The sequence below is a fragment of the Phocoena sinus genome, chromosome 5 (genome assembly GCF_008692025.1).
Source record: "Phocoena sinus isolate mPhoSin1 chromosome 5, mPhoSin1.pri, whole genome shotgun sequence".
Taxonomy (NCBI): Eukaryota; Metazoa; Chordata; class Mammalia; order Artiodactyla; family Phocoenidae; genus Phocoena; species Phocoena sinus.
Genome location: NC_045767.1, coordinates 117,818,756 through 117,832,684, shown reverse-complemented (window position 1 = coordinate 117,832,684; position 13,929 = coordinate 117,818,756). Strand labels below are relative to the sequence as shown.

Here is a 13,929-nt window from a genome sequence, read left to right as displayed (position 1 = left end):
TATCCCACCTCAAGTTAAACTGCCAAGTGATTAACCCCTCAAAGTTTAAAATAAAAGATTATAGTATACCTATAGACAAGGTTTCAATTTAATAGAACCACCATAATTGCAGCTTCATAGAAGAACAATAACACAGCACAAGGCAGCCTTATTTCTCTGGGTTTTATATTACCACAAAATCCTCCAGATCTGAGATAAAATGAAAGTCAAATCCTATTCAGGTTAACTCAAATTTAGCATCTCTCAATTCACATGATCAAATACACAGAATTTCAGCATCACTTCAGTCACTCAGTAATAAGTGAAGGTCCTCCTTTGAGTATATACAAAATGAAGTATCTCTTCTGGGGATAAACTGAAGACTTTCAGAGGCTATCAAAATATTAAGTTCTTTTTTTTTTTATAATTTTTTTTTTTTTTTTTTTTTTTTTGCGGTACGCGGGCCCCTCACTGCTGTGGCCTCTCCCGCCGCGGAGCACAGGCTCCGGACATGCAGGCCCAGCGGCCATGGCTCACGGGCCCAGCCGCTCCGCGGCACGTGGGATCCTCCCGGACCGGGGCACGAACCCGCGTCCCCTGCACCGGCAGGCGGACTCCCAACCGCTGCGCCACCAGGGAAGCCCCAAAATATTAAGTTCTTTATACACCAAGTTTCATGTCCAAAAATGCAACAATAAAGGTCAAGGTCTTCCTTTTAAAAAGTTGAGACTGGTTTCTAAACAAATTAATATTGCATTGGAAACATAATCAGTCCTTTCTAAAAAACTAAAAGAATAAGTTATAGAGTCCTGGGTTCTTTTTGAATCTTTCCTGATTTCATAGTCATAAAATTCCTTCCTTTTTGAGAAGCCAAGGGATTTTTAAGAACAGAGGCATCAGGAGAGATGAGGATGAGATTCTTACTAAAGATTAGAAGATAAAGGTAGGATTCCTTCCAAATCCCCAGATACGTATTTCTATGAGCTGAAATGAGTAAACAAACCATACAGTATCTTTTTTTTTTGGCTGCGTTAGATCTTCATTGCTGAGCACAGGCTTTCTCTAGTTGCAGTGAGCGGGGGCTACTCTGTTGCGGTGCGCGGACTTCTCATTACGGTGGTTTCTCTTGTTGCGGAGCACGGGCTCTAGGCGCGCAGGCTCAGTAGTTGTGGCTCACAGACTTCGTTGCTCTGCGGCATGTGGGATCTTCCCCGGCCAGGGCTTGAACCCGTGTCCCCTGCATTGGCCGGCGGATTCTTAACCACTGTGCCACCAGGGAAGTCCCCAGACCATACTGACTTACATTGCCAATAATGTTATTTAACATTGATGTTGAATTATGGCTTTTAATGACAAGAGTCTGGAGTTCTTGGCTATTAGACATCTGCCTGCCGGTAGAGAGCCAGGTGAGGAGGTACAGTTTAGCACCAAATCAATAAGCAAATACTAAGTGAGGAGGGTGATATTGCTTTGGCCTGGGAGATTAAGACCAAGCATAAATAAGTTTTCTATATGTATCTTAAGAGGGAAACGGAATGGAAACCAAGGCTGCTGCTAAGAAATGTTTCTTAAATATCTAAACGATAGAGAATCACAAGCTCTCAGGCTTGGGAAGACCCTTCCGTCATCACCCATCAGAACTCTGGGCATAAATCCTGTGATCAGTTTCCATCTGAATGCAAGAGAAAGCTTCACCTCCCAAGAAAACCTCTTCCATCTCTCAACAGTTCTAATTTTAAGAGTTTTTCCTCCCTTTACTAAAGCAAGTCTGCTTTCTATAACTTCTCCTCACTAACCCTAGTTTGACTCCATAAAGCTGAGGTTCCACATACATAAGCCTCAGGGTTGAGGCCAGGGGCACATAGGAGCAGAGCTGGCCGAGAGCCAGGCCATAAGTAGTGACGGGGCTTTGGGCCAGGTAATGGGCACACTGTTCACCTAAACCGCCAGCCATTGCTCTGCAGGGACATGGGCCCCTGTCATCAGATTTTCTCATCAGAAGCCAGAAATTTGAATTTCAGTAAAAATATCCTGGGTTTTGAATATATAAGGAATAAACTGTGGAGTTCAAGCAGCTCTCAGAGCTCAACTAATTCAGACCTTTCATTTTATAAGTAAGAAACTGAGGTCCAGAATAGAAAGTGATGGACCGAAGCCAAATGGTTAATCAGAGGTCAGTCTGGAGGAGAGCAGGCCCAAACACAAGGTCCCATCTCTCCTGTCGCAAAAATGCAGTCTGCAAGGCTTGTTTTTTCAGCTTAAACATGGTTTGTCTTAAAGAAGAAAGGAGATTAAGAGAGAAAAGCGAGCTACCTCTTCCAGTTATGAAGGAAGAAAAAAGCCCTTCAACCAAAGTGCATTTGGGTGATAGATGTGCTAAAGTATTCTGAAATGGGCATCAGCTTTAGATCACTTCCTGTCTCCATTATGAAGTCATTACTGTCCACAGCTAGTCTGTATAGTATCCTCTCAAGTTGAGAAAGTATACGGGGCAGCAGCTACAAGCAGAGACTCAGGAGACATTGCTCAGGTTTGCAAGCCTTGCTCCATCACTTACTACCGGCATGACCAAGTCACTTCCCCTGTCTAAGCCTCAGTTTCCTGGACAGCGCCAACCACAGTACCTACCACTCAGTGTTATCGTGAGAATTAAATGACCTAATAATACACAAAGTGCTTACAACATGCCTGACGCAGAGTAAGCACCACACAGGCAGAGGGCTACCTTCTGCTGAAGAGAGGTAAACATATTACTTAAAGGAAAATGTAAAACAAAACTGCACAAAAATACTCTAAAAAATATGAGTCCTGAAAAGAAAAAATTCTAGCAGCTAGTTCCTCTACAGAGGTTAAGGCAAAGGTGGACTTCATCCGTTAAAGTAAATGTAGCATGAACCCACGAATTAAAATCTTAGCACCCACTTACACAGGAAAGAGCCTCAGTACATCTATGTTTTCTCCTCAAACCTTGGAGAAGGCCCTAGAATACATGAGATATACTCCATCTTGGGTTCCTCCTCGCCGAAGGCTGAGCTTATTTTCTGAATAGCTACTGCAACCATCTCCTCCCTCGCTCCATCTCTAAGTTACTATTAGGAATCCAGTCTCTCAAAAGTTCTTCCTAGATGTTTAGTTTCCTCCTTTCCCTTTAACTATGTACTAGTGAAAGATGAGAAGATAGCAAACCACACTCTTCAAAAAAGGAAAAAAAAATATGCATCATTTCTTCAACATCACAACTCAGAGACACTTAACCACCTCCAAACACTTACTGATCTACCATGTTTATCATATAAATATATGTAATCCATATATAGATACATCTCATATTGCTCCCATGAGATTTCAGTTTAACCCAAGAGAAAGCACAAATGCCACAGGAGAATCCTCAAATATTCACCAGCCATCAGAGGGAGCTGGGACACCCTGTCTCGAATCACAGAAACCACAAAGAGAAATCGGCACGATGGCTCTGGTGTCTAAAGCAGGAGAGGGTCAATACAGAGCTCTTTCCTAAGGCTGCCGGAGCCTCAGTGACCCCCGGGGTCTGGAGATCCGTGCAGGAGCTCCTGTGTGTCACTGTGCACGATGCCTGTGAGAATTAGCATGTATTGATGGCTAGGTGCCAGCTACGGACGCAAGCACTGTACGTGTGTGAACTCATTTAATTCTCATACCAAACAACTGAGGCTCCCGCATCTCATAAATGAGGAAACTGAGGTCCTGAGAGGCTAACCTGCTCAAAGATCCACAGTGAGGAAGCAGCAGAAGCAGGACACAAACTCAACGGGCTGGCGAGAGGCTAAACTGCTAACTTACCACTTCCCAAAACTGCCTCTAGAAATGGCTGCTATCACTTCCCTCACGGTTCACAGGCATCTGACCAGCTCCAGGGAGATGGTTTAGATCTGGCTGCTTTTTTGTGTGTGTGTGTGGTACGCGGGCCTCTCACTGCTGTGGCCTCTCCCATTGTGGAGCACAGGCTCCAGACACGCAGGCTCAGCGGCCATGGCTCACGGGCCCAGCCGCTCTGTGGCACGTGGGATCTTCCCGGAACGGGGCACGAACCCGTGTCCCCTGCATCGGCAGGCGGACTCTCAACCACTGCGCCACCAGGGAAGCCCGGGTCTGGCTGCTTTTACCTGTACCTGGAAGTGTACTTCTGCGGCCTTCAGGTGGAGGCTGGATTTCTACATAGCTTTTTACTCAAGCCCTCCGGTTGCTCTTTCACAAAGCCAACCTGGGAAGAAGCTCTCTAAAGCACGAAAGATGCAGTTCCTCACATCCTTTTAGAGGGGACATAGAAAGTCTCTGGTCCATGGGCTTTATTTTTCCTTCATAATTGGAAGAGGTAGATCTCTTTTCTCTATTAATCTCCTTTCTTCTTTAAGACAAAATGTGTTTGAGCTGAAAAAACAACGGCGAGCAAGGGAAAAAGGAGAAAAAGGAAAAGCAGAGGAAGAATTAATATTATGTTAAAAAGTAACTGTTAGTCCTCAGAAACGCAAACAAAAACGGCAATGAAGACACCACTTCACAACCTCTGGGAAGGCCAAAATCAAAGATAGATAACAACAAGTGTTGATGAGGATGTAGAGAAATGTTCCACCTACTAAATGTTCCTCCTACACTGCTGGTGGAACTGTGAAATGGTGTGTTTCTTTGGAAATCAATCGTGCAGTTCCTCAAAAGGTTAAGCCATACAGTTGCCATATGACCCAGACTTTTCAGAAATTTCACGCCTGGCTGTGTACCCAAAAGAAATGTCCACACACAGACTCGTACATGAATGTTCACAGAAGCATTATGCATAATAACCAAAAAGTGGAAAGAACCTAAGTGTCCATTAATTGATGAATTTTGAAAATGTGGTATAAACATAGAAGGAAATATTATTGGGCAACAAAAAGGAATGTAGTACTGAGACATGCTACAGCATTGACAGACCTTGAAAACATTATGCTGGTGAAAGAGGCCAGTCACAGAAGAACACATATTACTTGATTCCATCCATATGAAATGTCCAGAATAGGCAAACAGAGACAGAAAGGAGATTAGTGGTTAACTAGGGCTGGTATATTGGAGAGTAATGAAGAGTAACTATTAATGGCCACAGGGTTTCTTACTGGAATCAGTGGTGAGGGTCCTCAACTCTGTTGGCAGAGGAAAAGCCATTAAACTGTATACTTTAAATGAGTGAACTCTATGCTATGTGAACTCTCTCTCAATGTGCTCATATTTTTAGAGAGATTTAAAAGAACTGGTTACAAACTAAAGCTACTAGTCTATCCCAGGATGATCTGTGTCTTTGTGAATGAGAAGCCATAATTGCAGAACTGTCAGAAACCCAAAATCATAAGTGGGAAAGGAAAAATCAGAAACAAAGGCTCTATGGAAAGGGGAAGGGGAAATGATTTCTATTTAACTGAATTTCAAGATAGTGGGTGTGTTGGGGTCACATCACGGCAGATGCATAGATATTTCACAGTGGGGTGCATAACACTAAAGTCAGACTTTCTCCTCACCCGAAAGCTATCAGTGCTGAAAATAAAGGATCTAGAGGAGAGGGGAGATTTTTTAAAAATGCAAAGGCTGATGTTCACTTTTTGGAGACGGAAGTAAAAAGTTCACAAGTGTAAGGATCCTCTGTTATATTGCATCCCATGTTCACAGAATAAGAATATTTGATTAGCATCTAAAATGTACACCATTTCCTAAGATAAATTTGAGTGAGAATTCTAAATTCAACTAGAAAAAGTACAGCCTTCACATTCTAGAGCTAAGTGTAACATACTGACAGCCAGACCAGCGCTGGCACTGGTTCACATTCAGGTAGAAAGAGTTAAAAGTTCGCCAAGCCACCCTGTCATGGATATCCTTATAATGAGACTTTAGCAGAAATCAATGCAATCTATGACTAAAGTGAATCCAGTCTCCTAAAGTGGCAATACATCAAACGATAATATGGAAGCCTCATGGCTATTAGCAGATACAACGTTAACACAGTTTTGGAAACAGAACAGTTAGATAGTAGAGAATTTCCTTGACATTTTTTTAGCCTAACTTTCAAATTATCACCAAGCCCTTTATTTATTCTCACTACATCTTAAGCATCATTTGTGTGGCATGTCAGCTTACGGCTTCCTTTAAAAGCAGGCGAGCCATTAACTGACCCAATGTGTTGGCAGTTCTTTTTAGACAGGAACAAATGATGCCTCTTAACTTTGTGCTCGAAGCTGCAGAGTTTGATTTCACGCATATGCAAAAAGAAACATTTAAAGGATCCTGCAAAGTCAGCTAACCATCTTCTGCGAGTTTAAAGAACAGCAACAATAACAAAAACCCTCCTTCACACTCCCCCCACGGAAGTTTATATATTAAATATGCTTTTAAAGATACTTTACATGACTTAAAACGCTCTTTCCATAGTCCTCCAAATCCTTGACTGTCATGAAGTTTAAGTAGTGCTCTTATGACTCAAGGTCAGAGTACAGTCTTTTCACTTACAAAACTGTTGAGCTCAAGAAAGTATACCAAATGTTCCTCAGTGCTCTATCCTAACTTTTCCAAGAAGTTAACTGCCCCCTCCTCCTCTTCGTGAATTAGTGCACTGCATTATCTTTGGCCCCTGTGTTAGAAGCACTGACCTTTCCCCACTCCACCTGTTTGCATTAGGGTTGACAAGTTCCTTGTCTGAAACAGCTGGTGTTGACTACCAAAGGCAAACCCACTGTACATTTCCCTAATAGGTGACATGAGCTCTGGGAATGAAAACTTGTCCCCAGAGAATGCACCACCCCCCATGTGGCCAAAGCCTGGTACTCCATTTCAGTAGCATTAACTGTTTATTTTCTTTAAAAGCCAGATTTTGGTAATGTTTTGATTCGGTGACTCCAGTCAGAAAATGCATCTGTCACTTCCACTCCCTCCTTCTCCTTCCGGATGCCACAGCCTCAAACCCAGCAACCCCTCTGGGGAAGGAGGGCAAGGTTCTCCGGACGCACAGAAACAACAAGTAACCCTGGACTCAAGGAGGCAAGGCTGCTAAAACGAGCTGCTTTTGCTGACAAGCCTGGGGAGGACTTCGTTGTTCCTACCACGGAAGCACTGTTATGTCAGGCATACAGGGAAAGAGCGAGTTTTAGGACAATCATGGACTTCTCATCCCGGCACCCTGCAATCACTACGAAAAGCTTATTCTTTCTACCCTGAAATCTCCTTCTCGCCATAAAGAAAACCTTCAGCATATTTAACCTCCCAAGCGGGCAAAGGATAATGCAACACTGTAAAAGCAGACATATCTTTATGGCCACCATGCTCTTGGTGGCTTTTTGAGGATTGTTACTCTTTACCATCGTGCCCGCCTGTCAGCTCCTCCGGATGACAGCTTGGCAGAGCACAGGATTTTCGGTATTATTTATGACTCGCGTCAACCCAGCGGGCGGCGCGGGGCGGGGGCGGGGGAGCGGTACTCAATCTCCCACGAAGAGCTGAAACCCGACTTGAGCAAGTCGGCAGTGACGAGCGCCAGCACCAGTAACCCTACCCGCCTCCTGATACACAAACGCCGGCCTCAGGAGTATACCTGATGCACACACCCAAGTGAAGAGCTGAGTTATCAGATCTCCCGGTTCCAAACAGGTGCGGGGCCGCTCACTAGCCGAGAACAACATCCGAAACCTACACCCCACACCCCACCTACCAGATCCTCCTCGGAAAAGTTAGCCCCCCTCGGCCAACCTTCGTCCGAGTGGCGCGATGCTAATTGGAATGCATTCTCTGGTGCCCCCAATGCTGTTAGTCCTCTCTTCATTGTAAACCCCACGAAGTGACGCAGAGCAAAACTTAGTAGGTCCGAGGAACAGAGACGCGTCTTTCGCAAAGCACGGACTTCGCAGGAAGGAGCTAGGAGGCAGGCGCTGGATCCTTCTCGGCGCCTCCATCCTCCTCTGGCTCCCCTCCCCCGCCCCGCGCCCGCCGGGGCCGCTTACCTGCGTGGGACATGGTGATGGTCTCGTTGGTGTTGGAGCCCACGTTGAAGATGACCACGGCGGAGGCGTTCTGCAGGAACGCGTTCCGGATCTTATCCCTGTACGTGCAGTTGCCCTTGGGGATGAGGGCTATCCAGTTCTTGCCGTGCGCCGGGGCGGCGAACTTGGTGTTGGGGTCGCAGGCCAGGCGGTCGTGGGCCGAGCTGGCCATGACCACCTCCCCGCGGGCGTCCTGCTTGGGCGAGTGCTCCCCGTAGCGCCCGCACTCGGTCTTCTCGGTGTGCAGCTCGGCGGTGGTGCCGCCGCCGCCGCCGCCGCCCGCCGCCCCGGCCCCGGGGTCCGGCGCGGGCTCGGCGTAGGTGATGTTCACGAAGGCGGTGTACCATTCTTCCTTCTCGGCCACGGTGAAGTCCAGGCAGAGCAGATGCACGAAACAAAAGGAAAGCAGCCATGTTGAGAGAGCCAGGCTGCGGCACGCTTGGATGAGAGACATTGCCATCTTTATCCGCCGGGGCCCCCTCCCCGCCCCCGGCGCGCTCCCCCCGCGCCGTCCCTCCTCCCCAGCCCCGGCCAACGCCGGGCCGGCCGCTTGTCCTTCTCCTCCTTCTGCTCCTGCTCACTCCCGGGCCCGAGGGGCCGCGGCCGGGACGCGCAGCCGCCGCGGGGACCGGCTTCCGAGCGAGCGGGTGGCGCCGGCCCCTTCCCTTTTCAGCCGAAGCACGGCGCTTGCATCTCGCTTCGCGGACGCCGGCGGGCCGCGGGCGGAGGGGGCGCTCCGGGCTTGCGGCGGAGTCCGGCTGCCGAGCGTCCTGCTCCTTCGCCCGGCTTCTCCTTCTCTCATAGGGGTGGCAGGGGGCCCGGGAGCGTGCGGGGTGGCGGCCCGGCGCCCTGCAGCCCCGGCGGGGGCGAGCGCGGCTGCTCCGAGCCCGGGGTGTCGGCGAGGAGTCCCGGCTGCCGTCGCCGAGCGCTGGGGCGTGCGGGTCCGGCTGGAGGCGCGGCGGCCGCCCCTGCTGTGCGCCGGGTCCCTCAGGCTGCGCCCGGCACACACTTGCCGCGGGAGGGGCCGGCTCGGGGGTAGCGGGAGCAAGCCGGCAGAGAAGAGTACGCGGTCCGTGTGTGTGTGTGTGTGTGTGTCTGTCTGTATATGTTTGTGTGTGTGTCTAATGTGTGCGTGCAAGGAGGAGCTTAATGTGATGTCAAAGATTCTAGGCTTCTCTTGCCACGCTCCCTCGGTCTCTCTATGGGCAGCAGCGACCCCTGCCGGGTCTCAAATTCAACCTAATCTGTGACTCGGTCCAGGTGGAGGCAAAAGGGGAAGCGACCCCTTGACCTATGAAGAGAGGAACAACTTCCTGCGTCTCAGATGTAGAGAAATGTGTGTATCTCTCATAAACAACTTTCCCTAATTACGCATCCTAGGGCCAACTGGTAAGGTTAGTTGGTAGCTGGGTCCTCCGAACACAACGCCTGGAATATCTAGGGCAGTGACTATCAAATTTAAATGTACATCACCGTCCCTATCACCAGTGTGTGTGTGTGTGTGTGTGTGTGTGTGTGTGTGTGTGTGTGTGTGTGTGTGTGTGTGTGTGTGTTAAAACTCAGACTGATGGGCCCTGCTGCAGAGTTTCTCATTCCGTACATGTGAGGTGGGTTCCAGAATATGCTTTTCTAACAAGTTCCCAGGTCATGCCGATGCTGCACTGCATTAGAATGAGTGTAGAAATGGGCTTCTTTCTTACCCTCTGGCAGCAAACATGTGACGTTTGTTTTCCTATAGAATGAGTGTTTTCTAACTCTGTAAGAAAAGAAATTGGGTGAGCTATTTCTTCGCTGTGTTTATTCTGGTTGTCATGACTGGTAACAGAGGACTTAGAGCATCAATAAAGCCTCAATAGGCAAGGCAGGTTTTTTGGGTTATTATTGTTTGTAGGATATTCTCCAGTTGTGCATAGAGCTTACAACTAGTTAGTGGAGAGTACAGCCCCTCTAGAGTCGTGTTCTTAAAACTTTGACACAGCACACTTCCTTACCAGTTAAATGTTTGAGTGGTTATCTTTTCACACCAGCAGTTTCTTTGGCTCGAGATAGCACGTCTCGAAAGCAATTTGTGGGTTGGTTCTTAATCACCCACCTTGTACTTCCCAACTGGCAATCTTTCAGAGAACTCAGGACCCATTCTTGATGAAAACAAAAGTCCACCTTTTCCCCAGGACCTTAGTTAGCATGTTTACAGAAATCTGTTAATGGCTGTCCACCAGTACAACTGCTGTTTTTTCCAGAAGCAGTAGGAACAGCTGGTGGCTGTTAGGGGAGAGCAAAGAATCCCAGCTGTACCCAAATTAGAAGCAGGCAGAAAAAGAACTACTTAGAAGCATTTGTCTCTATGGTATTGGATGTGCTGGGTTTCTGTATTTCCCTAACTTATTCATTTTAGAAAATAGGCTTCTAGGCAATTGGGACAGTGCTTTTTATAGTGCCTAATGCCAAAAAGGCAAAAGTGAAGAATGCCTGGCTGCTGGTTCCTGAACCACCAGAGATCTGAGTCCTTTGCCTAAAACCCCCCAGCGAGGTTTTGTACAGATGTCTCACAAACCAAAGTGGTTCCCCATATCTCTCTGTCTCTTAGCAGTTTCTCTCCAGCCACAAAACTTAGTGAATCTGTGTCATTAAGAATGCACAACTACCCCTGTCGTTTTCTTCCCTTAGAGGAAAAGTTAGAGGCTGAGGAGATGGCAGGGTCAAGGAGGTAGCATCCTGGCTGAGAGATTGATTAATTACAGGGACATTGGGCAAATAAGTAAGATACTAAATGTAATGGGAGCCAGGTTTCTTAGTGTGGGAGAAGGAATTTACGAATATGGAAGGAAAGAAAGCTATAAATATTATCGAACTCAGGTTCTGCTGCTGGCCACTAAAAAGCCAATACCCGAGAGACAGGTGTTGGTTGGAAAGGAAAGCTTGCTTTATTCAGGAGGCCAGCAACCTGGGGAGAAGGCAGACTCGTGTCCAAAAGCCAATTCCAAAGATTCTGCTTGACCATGAAAAGTTTTAAAGGGAGAATCATTTGGGGAAGGGGTCAGGGTCTTCATTATCTTCCCCTGTGTGCAGACTTTTTTTCTGATTGGTTGGTGGTGAGGTAACAGAGCTGGTGAGCGGAGTTCCAGCAATATTGTGCTCAGCCTGAAGTTGCCATCCTCCACCTGGGTAGGGGCCTTAGTTCCTGCAGAGGAACTCAAAGATATTGTTATATACATTCCTTGAGGAGGAACCAGGACCCTGCCCCGTTGCTGCACTGCTGTTTCTTGACTGTGCCTCCTTTGTTTCTTTCTCCTTCCCTGATAAGCAACTATTTGAATCTGCCCTTTGGAACCCAGGGAAGGTCGAGGAGGCTGAATGAAGCCTATTTACTAAACAAAAAACGGGGGGACACGGAAAGGATTTGTACCCAGAAGGGCCCTACAGGATCCTGTTCAGCTTCATAAAGAACCCTGAGGTGTTGGATTGGATTCAAAATGAGTGTGAAATCATTATATATATATACACCATAGCTATTTTCATTCAGAGGCCAGAGCAACGGACACATCAAGTGGCCAGAAGATCTTGGTTTCTAAGTACCATCCTCCATTAAATGGAACCAGGGCAGATTCTAGTACTTGGGCTGGGAAAGTACAAAGTAAGCTTGGAAACTTTTATAGGAAGTGCTCAAAGCATGATGGGAACATGCTAAAAGGACACATGAGCGGGCAGGAAGGAGCTCCCACTGGCCAAATCTGGGACAATTTGAGTATCAAAATAAATTGTGATAGTAACTGATTACAACCTATTGGATAAGACAGGAATCCACGAATCCATGCCAATATAAATGAATAGATAAATAATGATGGAATGAATAAATAAATGGAAAGAAAAGGGAGAGCTCTTCCTTATGGAATAACACCAACTAGTAAGACTGATGGAAATAGTAAGTCACCATTTGGCAATGTTGGTTGATTCTTGGCAGGACTCCTCAGTGGATGCCAAGGCTGGTGGGTGGCTGTTTGATGTGAAGCGGGATGTCAGCTTAGTCTTAAAGCATCTTCTGAAAAATACTTACTGATCGAGGGGGAATTTATTAGAAAGAACCTGGAAGACACCAAATTGACCAGGTGATCAAGATGGGCATCATCAGGAAGGGAACGAGTCACATCATATGCCTCCTGATGTGATGTGCTGAGTAGAGCACAGCCTCGTTCTGTCGTATCCTGCTCAGAATGCACAGCCTGAGTCTGAACGTGGAGAAACATTGGATGGACCCAGGGTGAGAAGCATCTTAAAAAATGACAGGCTCGTATTCTTTAAAACTTTTCAGCTCATTAGAGACAGAGAAGGATAGAAAAACCAATTGATCCAAATTGAAGGAGACTTAAGAGGCATGACGACTAAATGCAACGAACAAGTCTGGATTGACTCCTGGACCAGTTAGGAAAAACAAACAGTTGGCAAAATTGAATGAGGTCTGTGGATTGGATGGTAGTGTCCTATAAACGCTGATTACCTGATTCGAATGTTTATATTGTAGCTATGTAGAAGAATGTCCTTATGTGGGGAATATGTACGCTGAATTATGTAGTAGGATGAAGCATTCTGTCTGCATCTTGCTCTTAAATGGTTCAGAAAAGAATAACAGTAATCTCTAAGATCTTGATTTCCGCTAGCCACTATTTCAGAGGAGCTGAAGTCCAATTCATGATAAACTAAAATGTCCATTTGGGGCGTCGGTCTTAATTTGTTTCCATCCTTGTGTCGGTGATTCTCCTCCAGCACAATGCTCCTTTGTTCCAGTAGTGCTACTTGAACCACTGAGCTGGGTATCCAGTAGGGACTCAAACAGATAAATTTCATAGAATCTACATTTTGGGGCGGGAGAAACAGACAAATTTTCAGTTGTAGATTATGCCAGGCAATAACAGTTCTATGAAGAAAAAGGCAGCAGAGTGGGATCAACTGCTCAGATGAGGTGAATTGTGCACAGAATCCTGAAGGACGTGAGGGATCCATATATGTATTGGGGGACGGGTTGTATTAGGAAGCGAGCACCGTACACACAATGGCCCCGAAGGGAGATTGTATTTGATGTGCTTGGAGAATGGCAGAGAGACTACTGAGAATGGAGAAGTGTGAGAAAGAAAGAGTGCAGGAGGTGAGATCAGAAAGATGAGAGGCCTATCGACTCTTTGGATTTTATTCTGAGTGACAGGAAAAACCTTTGGAGAGTTTGAAGCCAGGAAGTGACATAGTCTGACATGCAGACTATGCATGTTTAAAAGTTTATTCTGACTGTATTGGAGCCAGTATGGAAGCAAGAAGAACAAATAGGAGCTATAGCCATAATTCAGAAACGGAGGATGGTGACTTATGCCAAGAAGGTGGCGATGAACACGGTGAGAAATGATTGGAGCCTTGATGTATTTTGAAGATGGAGCAGACAGTATTCTCTGGTGCATCTGAAATGGGGTGTGAAAGAAAGAGAGAATACCAGAAGAACTCTACCGTTTGGAGCCTAAGCAACTGGCAGAATGGAGGGGTCGTTTTCTGAGATGAGGGAGATTGCAGGAGGAGTTGGTTGGGATAAGAATCCCGAGTTTTGAATATGTCAGGTTCAAGGTGCCTAGAGATATCCAAATGGCAAATTCATGTAATTTGCCTCAGCATAGAATTCCAGAAGGAAGATTATCGGATCAAAGCACACGAATGGTTTTCAAGTGATTAGCACATATTTTGGCCAGATTGCTTTTCCAAAGGTTGGCCTCACTTAATACACCATGCCCCAGAGTAAAGTGAGCTCCTTCAAGTATTTGTTTTTGAAATATCACCAGAATAAAGTAGCCCCGATGAAAGATCTCTACAAAAACAAGGTCTGGGCCAACTCCTAGGTACATTCCTCAGAAACTTCAGCAAAGAGCAGCACGGCAAGTAAGCA

The 13,929-nt window shown here is 46.5% G+C and overlaps 1 protein-coding gene across 1 annotated transcript in view; it reads right to left on the bottom strand.

Moving 5' to 3' along the window:
• RNF150 (ring finger protein 150) overlaps positions 1-8,499 on the bottom strand; it is a 241,322-nt gene extending 232,823 nt beyond the window's left edge. Inside the window, exon 1 of the mRNA XM_032633598.1 lies at positions 7,971-8,499. Within this exon, the coding sequence (XP_032489489.1) occupies positions 7,971-8,469 (499 nt within the window). The 5' untranslated portion in view covers positions 8,470-8,499. The remainder of the gene's footprint in view (positions 1-7,970) is intronic.
• Positions 8,500-13,929: the final 5,430 nt, after the last annotated feature.